Source organism: Bubalus bubalis, chromosome 15 (assembly GCF_019923935.1).
Source record: "Bubalus bubalis isolate 160015118507 breed Murrah chromosome 15, NDDB_SH_1, whole genome shotgun sequence".
Taxonomy (NCBI): Eukaryota; Metazoa; Chordata; class Mammalia; order Artiodactyla; family Bovidae; genus Bubalus; species Bubalus bubalis.
In genome coordinates this window covers 59,826,879-59,845,521 of record NC_059171.1, presented here as the reverse complement: position 1 = coordinate 59,845,521, position 18,643 = coordinate 59,826,879, and the positions used below count along the sequence as shown (strand labels likewise).

At 38.8% G+C, this 18,643-nt stretch overlaps 1 protein-coding gene across 2 annotated transcripts in view; it reads left to right on the top strand.

Moving 5' to 3' along the window:
* The window catches only part of RP1 (RP1 axonemal microtubule associated), a 103,573-nt gene that overhangs the window by 21,861 nt on the left and 63,069 nt on the right, over positions 1–18,643 (top strand). For both annotated transcript variants that reach the window (XM_025265403.3, XM_025265404.3), the window contains exons 4-5: positions 584–670; positions 3,928–4,060. In XM_025265403.3, coding sequence (XP_025121188.3) covers positions 584–670; positions 3,928–4,060 — 220 coding nt within the window. The remainder of the gene's footprint in view (positions 1–583; positions 671–3,927; positions 4,061–18,643) is intronic.

Here is an 18,643-nt window from a genome sequence, read left to right as displayed (position 1 = left end):
TCTTTCTTGTATATATTTCTAGTTTCATTACATTATAGTTAAAAAAGGTACTCAATTGTCAAAGCCTACTTGTGACATAACATATAATCTATATTGGAGAATATTCTATGTGCATTTGAGAAAACTCTATGTTACTATTTTTTTAATTACTTATTTTTAATTGAAGGAAAATTGCTTTACAGTATTGCATTGATTCTACCAAACATCAGTATGAATCAGCCACAGGAAAACTCTGTATTCTTGCTTGTTGGAGTGGAACCTTCTGTCTGTTAGATCTAGTTGGTGTCTAATGTTGTTCAAGTCCTCTGTTTTCTTACTGATCTTCTGTTTAGTTGTTCTATAGTTATTCAAAGAAGGGAGTTATTCAAATTGTCTCTGACAATTTTTGTAGACTATTTCTTCATTCAGTTCTGTCCATTTTTGCTTCATATATTTTGGCAGTCTGTTGTTAGGTGTGTAAATTTGTATAATTCTGAGATCTTATTGATTGATTATTCTGTCAGTATATAATATTGTAATATAAAGTTTTAAAAATGGATTTTATGAAATTACATAGAAAGAAATTCTTGTGGTTCCTTTACAGATCACGGTTGGAGACATTGGGACGCTCTTTAAGATTCGTGTTGGTCACACCAACTCTGGGCTCTCCCCTTCCTGGCACTGTAAAGAGGTAAAGCGGTACCCACACTTCCATCCTTTGCCAGATCCTTGTAAATCCTGCTTGGGAATCAGGCTTTGTACTGTGAGCTGATGAAGTCAAATCTGGGCTTTCTAGTTGGTGTATTCCTCAAGGGAGCAGTATCATGTGCCATTAATAATTTAACATCTAATTAATTGAGAGAAGCACCTCAACCAAACAGTCCTCTCACCTCTTTGCAAAGAAAACACTTGGGACTTTGTAAAAACTCACATTGCTTCTTGATACGGTTGTGCACTAAGTCGCCTCTGTCATGTCCAACTCTGCGACCCTATGGTCTGTAGCCTGCCAGACTCCTTTGTCCATGGTATTTTCCAGGCAAGAATGCTGGAGCAGGTTGCCATGCCCTCCTCCAGGGGATCTTCCCCACCCAGGGATTGAACCCACATCTCTTACATCTCCTGCATTGGCGGGTGCGTTCTTTACCACTAGCGCCATCTGGTTGTAATAGTGATGGAAACATGACTTGGTGGATGTTATCTGCTTCAGAAGAGTTGTAAAAATAGTTCATTTCCCTTGGTGAAATAATAATCTACTAGACTGGAATGCCACCCCTCAAATTTAGTCTACTCATGCTAATTGACATAATGTTCCCTGAGTACTTTCAGGAGCAAAATAAGGCTTAAATTTTCTACATTGTTCAGAATTAAAAATTTTACTTATTCCAGTGACTGCAGAAATGCACCTCTTTAACACTGGAAGTCACACAACTTGTCATCCATTTTTATATATGTTGTATCTACATCTTTTGTCATTTGAGAATAAATAATCTTTAAGCAAGTTCTCAAAAGGTAAAGAACACCCAGTCAAACCCCTGATATTCTTGGCAAACTTCTTCTACAGTTTTATAATATATGAGAAAGTTAATGAAAAATTCATGGAAGATGAGTAAATATCTTTTATTTCATTAGCATAAGTATATATTTATTAATAATGCCATTCTTTTACATTAAAGACACAAAAGATCCCGAAGAACAATGCAAAAATGAAATTTACTTTATGAAAACACAGAGTGTAGAAGTCAGATTTCAAAATTCAGGATTACTGCCTGGCTTCTATATAAGATACTTTTCTCTTTTATGCTATTTAGAGCTTTTAAAGTATGGTATTCACATTAATATGTAAATGATTATATATGATAATAATACTACTATCTTTTATTTTTCTCTCCTAGTGAGCTAAACTAATTTATGAAAGTGATCACTAACTCATTTGGTTAATAACCAATAAGCAATATTATGTGGATTATGAAGCTGGGATGCTTAGACAGTGGTTAGGTGATCTGAAAAAGTTATTTAATATTGCCAACGAAAAACAAAAGCGTCAGGCTGAAAGTTTTTAGTGTCTTTCTGTCTAGGGCGATTCCTCTCTCATTGCAAGGCCACATGTTTGCCTGAGGTTTACCTCACCCGTCCTTCAGCACCAGTGACGAGGAGATGTTCTTGATCCAAGGTCTTATCCTGAGTATATAACACACTTACATAACTAGCAAATCAAGATGTTAGATAATGGGTAGAGGATTTTCTGTTGAATTTTTATAGTATGGTTTAGAAGTTTGAAATTTGAATTTTTAAGTAAGCTAACTTGTGCCTATAACTTGAAGGGATTTGAATGAAAACACATAGCCCTTATAGCAATAATGATACATGTCCACAGCCCATAAAATAATCATGTTGCTTTTCTGAACTTCCATCTTGTTTCTTACAGTTTATTTAAGGAAGGTTACAAAATAAAGCATTTCAAATTGTAATTGATTTTGTATTTCTCAAATGGTCTTCCTTGGACTGTTAATTAAAAACCTGACCAAATAGTGGTGGCAGAAGGGAATGGATTCTGTTTTTGGGGAGCCTTGCTCAAAGTGTGATGGGATTTTATGAATGCAGGTTTCTGGGGTTTACCAGGGCCCACGGAGACAATAGGTTTAGGAATCAACAATCTACCTTTATTACAACGTGATTTTCTAAGCACATTAAAGTTGAAAATCTCTGATTTAAGGCATTTTAAAGATGGTAAGATTAATTTAACAGATAAAACAAGAGCTCATTGAGGCTTTTAAAAGAATAATAGTACCCTACTTATCAAAGGCTAGATTTTAGAATCAGAAAACATATTTCTACTTTTCAATGATTTGGGGCATTCATCTGATCCTACCAGAATTTATTAACATCTTTGTTTAAGTCCAAGATGAATAGATTAGATAAAATATGGTATGCTGCTGTTGCTGCTAAGTCACTTCAGTCGTGTCTGACACTGTGAGACCCCATAGATGGCAGCCCATGATGCTCCCCTGTCCCTGGGATTCTCCAGGCAAGAACACTGGAGTGGGTTGCCATTTCCTTCTCCAATGCATGAAAGTGAAAGTGATGTCGCTCAGGCGTGTCTGACTCCTAGTGACCACATGGACTGCAGCCTACTAGGCTCCTCTGTCCATGGGATTTGCCAGGCAAGAGTACTGGAGTGGGGTGCCATTGCCTTCTCTAAAATATGGTATAGAAAGTGTTAGTCTCTCATTTGTGTCTGACTGTTTACTACCTCATGGACTGTAGCTTGCCAGGCTCCTCTGTCCATGGAATTTTCCAGGCAAGAATACTGGCATGAGTAGTCATTCCCTTCTCCAGGGGATCTTCCTGACCCAGGGGCTCAACCTGGGTCTCTTGTATTGCAGGCAGAGTCTTTACCATCTGAGCCACCAGGGAAGCCCTAACATGGTATAATAGATACCCAAATAAAGAATGATACTTTGAATATCTGTAATTGCTAGGAACCCAAAAAAGGAACTATTTCGGTCTGAATCTGTAGTGCATGAAATCTAAGCTCATGCTAGTGTTTTAGAAGATCTTTAAAATTAAACTTTAAAAAACTTTTAAAATTAAAAAAAAAAGTCATTACTAAGAGGTTGGAACAAGGAAGTAATAGATTTTTTAAAATTGTAATTATCTTTCCAAATAGGAAAATATGGATGACGCTTAGAAAATTTAGGAGGAAATTGGCATGTTTGGCATTTCAATATAGAGAAATAAGAAATTGAAAAATTTCAAATTAGAGAAAAGAAATGCCATTGTACTTGAGATAGCAGTAGAAGAAATTAGCACTTTTCTTGTCAACTGTTCAACAGCTTTTGCTAAAAGAAAGTTGAAAGCCTTCTTCAGTGTCAGGCTTGGACACAAAATTGTATTTGACTCTTTGATAACGTATTATGTTCTTTAGAAGTCATGCTGTTTCTGTTATAGATAAAATTGTGGGACCTGAATGCTGGAAGACAGTTTCACATACCTGTTCAACGATGGTTGGCACGAGATCAAGAGGATGGGGAAGTCTGTAGAGAATTTCCTGTTTTGAACAAGGGGCAGCCCATCCTTCCAGGTAGGGCAGATCCACGCCAGGTAGCATGAATAACACTTGCTTGCCTAAATGTTGAAGGACAGGGAAGCTCAACACATGTTGAGTAAATAAATAAGTGAATGGTTAAGAAACTGCTTACTTCTCACAAATTGCCTCTGCAGGAATGACAGCTGCATCTAAATATTTTTTAGTTGTTTCATGTACTGGCATTCAGGAATATGTTCTTGTCAACAGTTAAGCCTGTAGGAAGGTCAGCTGAAATGCCTCTTAATCAAAAAAAGAACATTTATTCTTAGAAGGTCATGAGAGAATTGAATGTCCAATGAAGTTATTCCTGGGCTGAAAACTACAAGTCAATGTATGCTTTGCTTATCAGGCTCAGCCTTATTTTTGAAAATTTATTTATTTGATTTGGAAATGAAAACAGGATGGCTCAATGACTTTCTGAGCATTTGGCCAAAAGCAGGGGTGTGATCAGGACTTGTGTAAATGTGGATGAGAAATAGGATGTGTTTAGAGTTTGACAGTCACTGCTCATGGCCACATGAATTCAGGGTGATTCTGTCCATAATATATGTTTGCTCTTGTGTCTGCTGGCTTCTGCTTTGGAGGAGAACAGGAAAAGGGTTTAAGAGAATTATTAGATGGGCAATTGATAAAAACAGATTTTTCTCTAGTTCAGAACATTTTCTATTAAAAATATGATATCTTAATTTTCTAAAGAAATAAATGATTATAAGTATTATGTGAAGTTGAAGAAGAGCTCCACAATGTCATAGAAGCTAATATTAGGTTTAGGTATATAATAACTTGAATTTCCCTGGTGGTCAGACAGTGAAGAATCTGTCTGCAATGTGGGAGACCTGGGTTTGATCCCTGGGTCAGAAAGATCCCCTGGAGAAGGAAATGGCAACTCACTCCAGTATTCTTGCCAGGAAAATTCTATGGATAGAGATGTTTGGTGGGTTCCAGCCCACGGGGTTGCAAAGAGTTGGACATGAATGAGTAAGTAACACTTTTCACATAATAACTTGTGTAACTTAATAGGGAGCATGAGTTGCTGAAAAATTTGCAGAGGCCGATAATTCCTTTGTGGTTTTTAAATATGGTGTAATGAACTCTTTGTTAAGTTTCTGAAGTTAAAATATTTTTGAAAAGATATGAATAGTTCTGTTTGCTGAAAAGTGAAAGCTTGTGTGAGCCTTGTTCTCACCGTTCATAAGCCTTTCCCTCAATACTTTTGAGTATTCTTCTCAACACTCTTCCTCATCAGCCCACCCTTCACCTGGCGGGGGAGACATTTGCCAGGTGCCCTGTCCTACCCACTGTTAGTAATGATGCAGAGGTCACGTCTGCTTCTTCATCTCTCATTTTAATTGTAAAATTGCTCAAAGGAGGCATATTCTGCAAATACATACTGGTTTCCCTTGCCTTCCCTACAGTAATTGTTGTGTGTGTGCTAAGTTGCTTCAGTTGTGTCTTACTCTGCGTGACCTTATGGACTATAGCCTGCTAAGCTCCTCTTTCCATGGGATTCTTCAGGCAAGAATACTGGATTGCCATTTACTTCTCCAGGGGATCTTCCTGACCCAGGGATTGATATATATACATACATATGTATCAATATAATATGCATATATATTTTTTATTGTGGTAACAAATGCATAACATTAAATTTACTGTCTTAAACATTTGAAAATGTACATTTTGGTAAGTATATTCACATTGTTGTGCAACAGATCTCTAGAACTCTTTCATCTTACAAAGCTGAAATTCTGTTTCTCCTGGTGAGAGTTTGGGCAGATTGTGTTTTTCAAGGAATTATTTCACTTCATCTAGGTTATCAAATTTGTGGAAATAGAATTTTCCATGATGTTCTTTTATTATCATTTAAAACTTCCACAGGATCTGTAGTGGTTCTCCCTGTTTCATTTCTAATATTTGTAACTCGTGTCCTCTCTCTTTTTTTGCTTGGTTAGCCTGGATTGAGGCTTATCAATTTTATCGATCTTTTCAAAGAACCAGCTTTTGGTTTCATTGATTTTTTTTCTATTGATTTACTGTTTTCAGTTTCATTGATTTCTGCTCTAAGTCTTATTTCTTTTCTTCTTGCTTCCTTTGGATTTAATTTGTTCTTCTTTTTCTAGTTTCCAAAACTTATATGATTAATTTTAGATATTTTTTTTTCTAATGTATGCATTTAATGCTGTTATTTTCTGTAAGCATTGGTTTTTTCTGCATCCCACAAATTTTGATAAGTTGTATTTTCATTTTCACTTAGTTCAGAACATTTAAAAATTTCTCCTGAGAGTTCTTCTTTGACCCATGTGTTATTTAGAAGTGTGTTATTTAGTCTCCATATGTTATGGGATTGTCTAGTTATCTTTCTGTTATTGATTTCTAGTTTTAATTCCACTGTGGTCTGAGAGCAGACAATGTTATGATTTCTGTTCTAAGTTTGTTAGGTGTGTTTTATGGCCCAGACTGAGGTCTATCCTGGTGACTATCTGTGAGCTCGGGAAGAATGTATATTCTGCTGTTGTTGTATGAAATAATCTATTGATGTGTATTATAAACTATTGATCAGTAGTGTTATTGGGTTCACCTATGTCCTTACTCATTTTCTGCCCATGGGATCTGTCCATTTCTGAGAGAGAAGTGTTGAAGGCTCCAGTATGGTAGTGGACATATCTCTTTCTCCCTGCAGTTCTATCAGTTTTACCTTATATAGCTTGATGCTCTGTTAGGATTATCACTATCTATCGTAACATTAAGGATTATCATGTCTTCTTGGGGAATTGACCCTTTTATTATTATGAAATGCTCTATTCCTGATAGCCCTTCCTGTTTGACATGTGCTCTATTTGAAATTAATACAACTACTCCTGTTTTCTTTAGATTAGTGTTAGCAGGCTATATTTTCTCCATCAATTTACTTTTTTTTTTTAATTTTATTTTATTTTTCAACTTTACATAATTGTATTAGTTTTGCCAAATATCAAAATGAATCCGCCACAGGTATACATGTGTTCCCCATCTTGAACCCTCCTCCCTCCTCCCTCCCCATACCATCCCTCTGGGTTGTCCCAGTGCACTAGCCCCAAGCATCCAGTATCGTGCATCGAACCTGGACCGGAAACTCATTTCACACATGATATTCTACATGTTTCAATGCCATTCTCCCAAACCTTCCCACCCTCTCCCTCTCCCATAGAGTCCATAAGACTGTTCTACACATCAGTGTCTCTTTTGCTGTCTCGTACACAGGGTTATTGTTACCATCCTTCTAAATTCCATATATATGCGTTAGTATACTGTATTGGTGTTTTTCTTTCTGGCCTACTTCACTCTGTATAATAGGCTCCAGTTTCATCCACCTCATTAGAACTGACCCAAATGTATTCTTTTTAATGGCTGAGTAATACTCCATTGTGTATATGTACCATAACTTTCTTATCCATTCATCTGCTGATGGACATCTAGGTTGCTTCCATGTCCTGGCTATTATAAACAGTGCTGCGATGAACATTGGGGTACATGTGTCTCTTTCCCTTCTGGTTTCCTCAGTGTGTATGCCCAGCAGTGGGATTGCTGGATCATAAGGCAGTTCTATTTCCAGTTTTTTAAGGAATCTCCACACTGTTCTCCATAGTGGCTGTACTAGTTTGCCTTAATTTACGAGTATATTTACTTTTAAACTGGTTTTCTTGTAGACAACATATGTGTGTGTGTACTAAGTTGCTTCAGTCATGTCCATCTCTGTGTGACCTCATGGACTGTAGCCTACCAGGCTCCTCTGTCCTTGGGATTCTCCAGGCAAGAATACTGGAGTGGGTTCCCATGTCCTCCTACAGGGGATCTTCCTGACCCAGGATCAAACCCGCATCTCTTACATCTCCTACATTGGCAGGTGGGTCCTTTACCACTAGCACTACCTGGGAAGCCCAAACAACATATAGTTGAGTCTTATTTTTGGATCCACTCTGACAATCTCTGTTGTTTAACTGGTTTTTAAAAATCGTGATGTTCAAAGTGGTTATTGATATAATCAGATTAATACCTACTGTATTTGCTACTGTTTTTGTTACTCTTATTCTTTATTCCTATTTTTATCTTTTACTCTTTTTCTGTCTTTTGTGACTTCAAGTGAACATTCAATTGAGAAGCTCATTCTATTTCTCTCTTTTTTTTTTTTTAGCATATCTGTGACACTTTAAAAAAAAAACTTTATTTAGTGGTTGCCCTAGAGCTTACAAATATACATTTACAGCTAATCCAAGACCACTTCAAATCACACTACATGTTTTCATGAGTAGTATGAATCAGGACCGGAAGCTGACTATGAATTGGTCTACCAGGAGCAGACCAGGAGCTGACTATGGCTCAGATCATGAACTCCTTATTGCAAAATTCAGACTTAAATTGAAGAAAGTAGGGAAAACCTCTAGACCATTCAGGTATGACCTAAATAAAATCCCTTATGACTATACAGTGGAAGTGACAAATAGATTCAAGGGATTAGATCTGATAGAGTGCCTGAATAACTATGGATGGAGATTCATTACATTGTACAGGAGACAGTGATCAAGACCATCCCCAAGAAAAAGAACTGGCAAAAGGCAAAATGATTGTCTGAGGAGTCTGAGGAGGCCTTACAAAGAGCTGAGAAAAGAAGAAAAGCTAAAGGCAAAGGAGAAAAGGAAAAATATACCTTTTGAACTTTGAATGCAGAGTTCCAAAGAATAGCAAGGAGAGATAAGAAAGCCTTCCTCAGTGAGCAATGCAAAGAAATAGAGGAAAACAATAGAATGGGAAAGACTAGAGATCTCTTCAAGAAAATTAGAGATACCAAGGGAATATTTCATGAACAGATGGTTACGATAAAGGACAGAAATGGTATGGACCTCAAAGAAGCAAAATATATTAAGAAGTGGTGGCAAGAATACACAGAAGAACTATACAAAAAAGATCTTCATGATCCAGATAATCACATTGGTGTGATCACTTGCCTAGAGCCAGACACCTTGGAATGCAAAGTCAAGTGGGCCTTAGGAAGCATCACTACAAACAAAGCTAGTGGAGGTGATGGAATTCTAGTTGAGCTATTTCAGATCTTAAAGATGATGCTGTGAAAGTGCTGCACTCAATATGCCAGCAAATTTGGAATTCTCAGCAGTGGCATCAGGACTGGAAAAGGTCAATTTTCATTCCAATCCCAAAGAAGAGCAATGCCAAAGAGTGTTTAAACTACTGCACAATTGCACTCACCTCACATGCTAGCAAAGTAATGCTAAAATCCTCCAAGCCAGGCTTCAACAGTAGGTGAACTGTGAACTTCCAGATACAAGCTGGATTTGGAAAAGACAGAGGAACCAGAGATCAAATTGCCAACATCCTTTGGATCACTGAAAAAGTAAGAGAGTTCCAGAAAAACACCTGCTTTATGACTACACCAAAGCCTTTGACTGTGTGACTCACAAGAAACTGTGGAACATTCTTAAAGAGATGGGAATACCAGACCACCTTACCTGCCTCCTGAGAAATCTGTATGCAGGTCAAGAAGCAACAGTTAGAACCAGATATAGAAAAACAGACTGATTCCAAATCAAGAAAGGAGTACATCAAGACTGTATATTGTCACCCTGCTTATTTAACTTATATGCAGAGTACATCATTCAAAATGCCAGGCTGGAATCAAGATTGCTGGGAGAAATATCAATAACCTCAGATATGCAGATGACACCACCCTTATGGCAGAAAGCAAAGAAGAACTAAAGAGCCTCTTGATGAAAGTGAAAGAGGAGAGTGAAAAAGTTGTTTTAAAACTCACCATTGGGGGTGGTCCTAAGATGGTGGAGGAATAGGATGGGCAGACCACTTTCTCCCTCACAAATTCATCAAAAGAACATTTGAACGCTGAGTAAATTCCACAAAACAACTTCTGAATGCTGGCAGACATCAGGCACCCAGAAAAGCAGCCCATTGTCTTCAAAAGGAGGTAGGAAAAAATATAAAAGATAAAGAGATAAAGATAAGGATAGAGAGGCAAAAGAGGTAGGGATGGAGCTCCATCCTGGGAAGGGAGTCTTAAAAAAGAGAGGTTTCCAAATACCAGGAAACACTCTCACTGCTGAGTCTGTGGCGAGCCTTGGAACCTCAGAGGGCAACATAACTGGGAGGAAAAATAAATAAGTAATTAAACCCCACAGATTACGTGCCAACTGTGACTCCCAGTAGAGAAGCAGTGCAGACTCCTGTACCCGCCACTAGCAAGTGGGGGCTGGGCAGAGAGGTGCAGGCTGCATTGCTTAGAGTAAGGACAAGGCCTGAATGCCCCCGAGGGCAATCTGAGGGAACTTATTGAGATAGCAAACCAGACTGTGGGATAGCTACCTCAAGCCCTAACCTGAGACACCACCAGGCCTGCTCACAGAACAAAGTACTGAGCAGAGCTAGCTGGCTGCAGACCAGCCCATCCTCTGCCAGACACAGGCAGGCAGGGCAGCCAGAGCCGGAAGGGGGCAATTGCAGCTCCAGAGAGGCATCATCTAACAAACTGCAAGCAGGCTTCGTTACTAACCAAGACTTCTTGGGATTCTGGATGGTCAACATCCACCTGAGAAGGTGTGCCGGTTGTACACCCAGAAAACCAAGTGGCAGGGATGGGGGAGGCGATAAATTGCAGTGACCATGCTCGCCAAACACCTGGTCACCTGAGCTGTTTGGACCTGGGAAGGGCACAAAACGCAGGCCCAACCGAGTCTGCACCTTTGAGGACTACCTGAGTGCCTGAACCCGAGTTGCTTAGACCTGGGAAGTGCATACAACCCAGGGCTCAGACAGTTCCCAGCAGAGCAACCTAGAGCCTAAGCAGTGTAGACAGGGAGAGCACACACGCCATGAGTGGGGGCAAACCCAGTGTGGCTGAGACACTGTGAGGACTCCCCACGGACGGCAGTGATATTTGTTTGCAGTGAACCTCCCTCCCCACAGCAAGACTGAACAAGGGAGCCTAAAAAAGTGTCTGCCACCGCCCCCTTGTGTCAGGGCGGAAATTAGACACTGAAGAGACCAGCAAACATAGGAAGCTAAAACAAACAGGAAACCGCCTTGGAAGTGACAGGTGCAATAGATTAAAACCCTGTAGTTAGCACTGACTACATAGGAAGGGGCCTATAGATCTTGAGAAGTATAAGCCGGATCAAGGAACTATCTGAAAGTGAAGTATAGATGGAGAAGTCTTGAGGCTACTGTAAGAATAAGACTGAAAACCAGAGGCAGGAGGTTTAAGTCTAAATCCTGAGAACACCAGAGAACTTCTGACTCCAGGGAACATTAATTGATAGAAGCTCATCAAATGCCTCCATATCTACACTGAAACCAAGCACCACCCAAGGGCCAACAAGTTCCAGAGCAAGACATACCACGCAAATTCTCCAGCAACACAGGAACATAGCCCTGAGCTTCAATATACAGGCTGCCAAAAGTCACTCCAAACCCACTGACATCTCATAACTCATTACTGGACACTTCATTGCACTCCAGAGAGAAGAAATCCAGCTCCACCCACCAGAACACCAACACAAGCTTCCCTAACCAGGAAAGCTTGACAAGCCACCTGTCCAACCCCACCCACAGTGAGGAAATTCCACAATAAAGAGAACTTGACAAACTGCCAGAATACAGAAAGGCCACCCCAAACACAGCAATATAAATAAGATGAAGAGGCAGAGAAATACAGAGCAGATAAAGGAACAGGATAAATGCCCACCAAAACAAACAAAAGAGGAAGAGATAGGGAATCTATCTGATAAAGAACTCCGAATAATGATAGTGAAAATGATCCAAAATCTTGAAAACAAAATGGAGTTACAGATAAATAGCCTGGAGACAAGGATTGAGAAGATGCAAGAAAGGTTTAACAAGGACCTAGAAGAAATAAAAAAGAGTCAATATATAATGAACAATGCAATAAATGAGATCAAAAACACTCTGGAGGGAACCAACAGTAGAATAATGGAGGCAGAAGATAGGATACATGAGGTAGAAGATAGAATGGTAGAAATAAATGAAACAGAGAGGAAAAAAGAAAAATGAATTAAAAGAAATGAGGACAACCTCAGAGGCCTCTGGGACAATGTTAAATGTCCCAATATTCGAATCATAGGAGTCCCAGAAGAAGAAGACAAAAAGAAAGAGCATGAGAAAATATTTGAGGCAATAATAGCTGAAAACTTCCCTAAAATGGGGAACGAAATAATCACCCAAGTTCAAGAAACCCAGAGAGTCCCAAACAGGATAAACCCAAGGTGAAACACCCCAAGACACATATTAATCAAATTAACAAAGATCAAACACAAAGAACAAATATTAAAGCAGCAAGGGAAAAACAACAAATAACACACAAGGGGATTCCCATAAGGATAACAGCTGATCTTTCAATAGAAACTCTTCAGGCCAGGAGGGAATGGCAGGACATACTTAAAGTGATGAAAGAAAATAGCCTACAGCCCAGATTACTGTACCCAGCAAGGATCTCATTCAAATATGAAGGAGAAATCAAAAGCTTTACAGACAAGCAAAAGCTGAGAGAATTCAGTACCACCAAACCAGCTCTCCAACAAATGCTAAAGGATCTTCTCTAGATAGGAAACACAGAAAGGGTGTATAAACTCAAATCCAAAACAACAAAATAAATGGCAATGGGATCATACTTATCAATAATTACATTAAATGTAAATGGGTTGAATGCCCCAACCAAAAGACAGACTGGCTGAATGGATACAAAAACAAGACCCCTATATATGTTGTCTACAAGAGACCCACCTCAAAACAAGGGACACATACAGACTGAAAGTGAAGGGCTGGAAAAAGATATTCCATACAAATAGAGACCAGAAGAAAGCAGGAGTAGCAATACTCATAGCAGATAAAATAGACTTTAATACAAAGGCTGTGAAAAGAGACAAAGAAGGACACTACATAATGATCAAAGGATCAATCCAAGAAGAAGATATAACAATTATAAATATATATGCACCCAACATAGGAGCACCACAATATGTAAGACAAATGCTAACAAGTATGAAGGGGAAATTAACAATAACACAATAATAGTTGGAGACTTTAATACCCCACTTACACCTATAGATAGATCAACTAAACAGAAAATTAACAAGGAAATACAAACTTTAAATGATACAATAGACCAGTTAGACCTAATTGCTATCTATACGACATTTCACCCCAAAACAATGAATTTCACCTTTTTCTCAAGCATACACGGAACTTTCTCCAGGATATATCACATCTTGGGCCATAAATCTAGCCTTGGTAAATTAAAAAAAAATTGAAATCATTCCAAGCATCTTTTCTGACCACAATGTAGTAAGATTAGATCTTAATTACAGGAGAAAAACTATTAAAAATTCCAACATATGGAGGCTGAACAACATGCTGCTTAATAACCAATAAATCACAGAAGAAATCAAAAAAGAAATCAAAATATGCATAGAAACAAATGAAAATGAAAACACAACAACCCAAAACCTGTGGGACACTGTAAAAGCAGTGCTAAGGGGAAGGTTCATAGCAATACAGGCATACCTCAAGAAACAAGAAAAAAGTCAAATAAATAACCTAACGCTACACATAATGCAAGTAGAAAAGGAAGAAATGAAGAAGCCCAGGGTTAGTAGAAGGAAAGAAATCTTAAAAATTAGGGCAGAAATAAATGCAAAAGAAACAAAAGAGACCATAGCAAAAATCAACAAAGCCAAAAGCTGGTTCTTTGAGAGGATAAATAAAATTGACAAACCATTAGCCAGACTCATCAAGAAACAAAGGGAGAAAAATCAAATCAATAAAATTAGAAATGAAAATGGAGAGATCACAACAGATAACACAGAAATACAAAGGATCATAAGAGACTACTATCAACAATTATATACCAATAAAATGGACAATCTTGGAAGAAATGGGCAAAATCTTAGAAAAGTACAACTTTCCAACACTGAACCAGGAAGAATAGAAAATCTTAACAGACCCATCACAAGCACAGAAATTGAAACTGTAATCAGAAATCTTCCAGCAAACAAAAGCCCAGGTTCCGACAGCTTCACAGCTGAATTCTACTAAAAATTTAGAGAAGAGCTAACACCCATCCTACTGAAACCCTTCCAGAAAATTTCAGAGGAAGGTAAACTTCCAAACTCATTCTATGAGGCCACCATAACCCTAATACCAAAAAGTAACAAAGATGCCACAAAAAAAGAAAACTACAGGCCAATATCACTGATGAACATAGGTGCAAAAATCCTTAACAAAATTCTAGCAATCAGAATCCAACAACACATTAAAAAGATCATACACCATGACCAAGTAGGTTTTATCCCAGGGATGCAAGGATTCTTCAATATCCGCAAATCAATCAATGTAATACACATTAACAAATTGAAAAATAAAAGCCATATGATTATCTCAATAGATGCAGAGAAAGCCTTTGACAAAATTCAACATCCATTTATGATAAAAACCCTCCAGAAAGCAGGAATAGAAGGAACATACCTCAATATAATAAAAGTTATATATGACAAACCCACAGCAAACTTTATCCTCAATGGTGAAAAACTGAAAGCATTTCCCCTAAAGTCAGGAACAAGACAAGGGTGCCCACTCTCACCACTACTATTCAATGTAGTTTTGGAAGTTTTAGCCACAGCAATCAGAGCAGAAAAAGAAATAAAAGGAATCCAAATTGGAAAAGAAGAAGTAAAACTCTCACTGTTTGCAGATGACATCATCCTCTACATAGAAAACCCTAAAGACTCCATCAGAAAATTACTAGAGCTAATCAATGACTATAGTAAAGTTGCAGGGTATAAAATCAACACACAGAAATCCCTTGCATTCCTATACACTAATAATGAGAAAATAGAGAAATTAAGGAAACAATTTAATTCACCATTGCAAGGAAAAGAATAAAATACTTAGGAATATATCCACCTAAAGAAACTAAAGACCTATATATAGAAAACTATAAAACACTGGTGAAAGAAATCAAAGAGGACACTAATAGATGGAGAAATATACCATGTTCATGGATTGGAAGAATCAATATAGTGAAAATGAGTATACTTCCCAAAGCAATCTATAGATTCAATGCAATCTCTATCAAGCTACCAACGGTATTTTTCACAGAGCTAGAACAAATAATTTCACAATTTGTATTGAAATACAAAAAACCTCGAATAACCAAAGCAATCTTGAGAAAGAAGAATGGAACTGGAGGAATCAACCTGCCTGACTTCAGGCTCTACTACAAAGCCACAGTCATCAAGACAGTATGGTACTGGCACAAAGACAGAAATATAGATCAATGGAACAAAATAGAAAGTCCAGGGATAAATCCACGCACCTATGGACACCTTATCTTTGACAAAGGAGGCAAGAATATACTATGGAGAAAAGACAATCTCTTTAACAAGTGGTGCTGGGAAAACTGGTCAACCACTTGTAAACGAATGAAACTAGAACACTTTCTAACACCATACACAAAATTAAACTCAAAATGGATTAAAGATCTAAACTTAAGACCAGAAACAATAAAACTTTTAGAGGATAACACAGGCAAAACACTCTTCGACATAAATCACAGCAGGATCCTCTATGACCCACCTCCCAGAATATTGGAAATAAAAGCAAAAATAAACAAATGAGACCTAATTAAACTTAAAAGCTTTTGTACAATGAAGGAAACTATAAGCAAGGTGAAAAGACAGCCTTCAGAATGGGAGAAAATAATAACAAATGAAGCAACTGGCAAAGAATTAATCTCAAAAATATACAAGCAACTCCTGCAGCTCAATTCCAGAAAAATAAATGACCCAATCAAAAAATGGGCCAAAGAACTAAACAGACATTTCTCCAAAGAAGACATACAGATGGCTAACAAACACATGAAAAGATGCTCAACGTCACTCATTATCGGATCAGATCAGTCGCTCAGTCGTGTCCGACTCTTTGCGACCCCATGAATCGCAGCACGCCAGGCCTCCCTGTCCATCACCACTCCCGGAGTTCACCCAGACTCATGTCCATCGAGTCAGTGATGCCATCCAGCCATCTCATCCTCTGTTGTCCCCTTCTCCTCCTGCCCCCAATCCCTCCCAGCATCAGAGTCTTTTCCAATGAGTCAACTCTTCGCATGAGGTGGCCAAAGGACTGGAGTTTCAGCTTTAGCATCATTCCTTCCAAAGAAATCCCAGGGCTGATCTTCAGAATGGACTGGTTGGATCTCCTTGCAGTTCAAGGGACTCTCAAGAGTCTTCTCCAACACCACAGTTCAAAAGCATCAATTCTTTGGCGCTCAGCCTTCTTCACATTCCAACTCTCACATCCATACCTGACCACAGGAAAAACCATAGCCTTGCAAATCAAAACCACACTGAGGTACCATCTCACGCCAGTCAGAATGGCTGTGATCCAAAAGTCTACAAACAATAAATGCTGGAGAGGGTGTGGAGAAAAGGGAACCCTCTTCCACTGTTGGTGGGAATGCAAACTAATACAGCCACTATGGAGAACAGTGTGGAGACTCCTTAAAAAACTGGAAATAGAACTGCCTTATGACCCAGCAATCCCATGGCTGGGCATACACACTGAGGAAACCAGAAGGGAAAGAGACACATGTACCCCAATGTTCATCGCAGCACTGTTTATAATAGCCAGACATGGAAGCAACCTAGATGTCCATCAGCAGATGAATGGATAAGAAAGCTGTGGTACATATATACAATGGAGTATTACTCAGCCATTAAAAAGAATGCATTTGAATCAGTTCTAATGAGGTGGATGAAACTGGAGCCTATTATAGAGTGAAGTAAGCCAGAAAGAAAAACACCAATACAGTATACTAACATATGTATATGAAATTTAGAAAGATTGTAACAATAACCCTGTATGCGAGACAGCAAAAGAGACACAGATGTATAGAACAGTCTTTTGGACTCTGTGGGAGTGGGCGAGGGTGGGATGATTTGGGAGAATGGCATTGAAACATGTATATTATCATATGTGAAATGAATCCCCAGTCCAGGTTCGATGCATGATACAGGATGCTTGGGGCTGGTGCACTGGGATGACCCAGAGGGATGGTATGGGGAGGGAGATGGGAGGGGGGTTCAGGATGGGGAACACATATACACCCATGGCGGATTCATGTCAATGTATGGCAAAACCAATACAATATTGTAAAGTAATTAGCCTCCAATTAAAATAAATAAAAAAAAACCCTCACCATTCAGAAAACTAAGATCATGGCATCTGGTCCTGTCACTTCATGGCAAATAGATGGGGATACAGTGGAAACAGTGGCTGACTTTATTTTGGGGGGCTCCAAAATCACTGCAGATGGTGACTGCAGCCATGAAATGAAAAGATGCTTGCTCCTTGGAAGAAAAGCCATGACCAACCTAGATAATGTATTAAAAAGCAGAGACATTACTTTGCCAACAAAGATCCTTCTAGTCAAAGATATGGTTTTTCCAGTAGTCATGTATGGATGTGAGAGTTGGACTATAAAGAAAGCTGAACGCCAAAGAACTGATGCTTTTGAACTGTGGTGTTGGAGAAGACTCTTGAGAGTCCCTTGGACAGCAAGGAGATCCCGCCAGTCCATCCTAAAGGAAATCAGTCCTGAATGTTCATTGGAAGGACTGATATTGAAGCTGAAACTCCAATACTCTGGCCACCTGATTGAAAAACTGACTCACTGGAAAAGACCCTGATGCTGAGAAAGATTGAAGGCAGGAGGAGAGGGGGATGACAGAGGATGAGATGGTTGGATGGCATCACTGACTCTATGGACATGAGTTTGAGCAAGGTCTGGGAGTTGGTGATGGACAGGGAAGCGTGGTGTGCTGCAGTCCATGGGGTTACAAAGAGTTGGATATGACTGAGTGACTGAATTGAACTGAGTCCAGACCACTTCAAATCACACTATATGTTTTCATGAGTAGTATGAATATCTTTAAAAAATTTAATTAATTTAATTTAATTGGAGGCTAACTACTTTACAATATTGTAGTATTTTGCCATACATTGACATGAATCAGCCGTGGGTGTACATGTGTCCACTATCCTGAACCCCACCTGCCACCTCCATCCCCATCCCATTCCTTAGAGTCATCCCAGTGCACCAGCCCCGAGCTCCCTGTCTCATGCACTGAACCTGAACTGGCGTCTATTTCATATATGGTAATATACATGTTTTAATGTTATTCTCTCAAATCATCCCACCCTCACCTTCTCCCACAGAGTCCAAAAGTCTGTTCTTTATCTCTGTGTCTCTTTTGCTGTCTTGCATATATGGTCATCATTACCATCTTTCTAAACTCCATATATATGTGTTAGTATACTGTATTGGTGTTTTTCCTTTGACTTATTTCACTCTGTATGATAGGCTCCAGTTTCATCCACCTCATTAGAACTGATTCAAATGCATTCTTTTTAATAGCTGAGTAATATTCCATTGTGTATATGTACCACAGCTTTCTTATCCACTCCTCTGCTGATGGACATCTAGGTTGCTTCCATGTCCTGGCT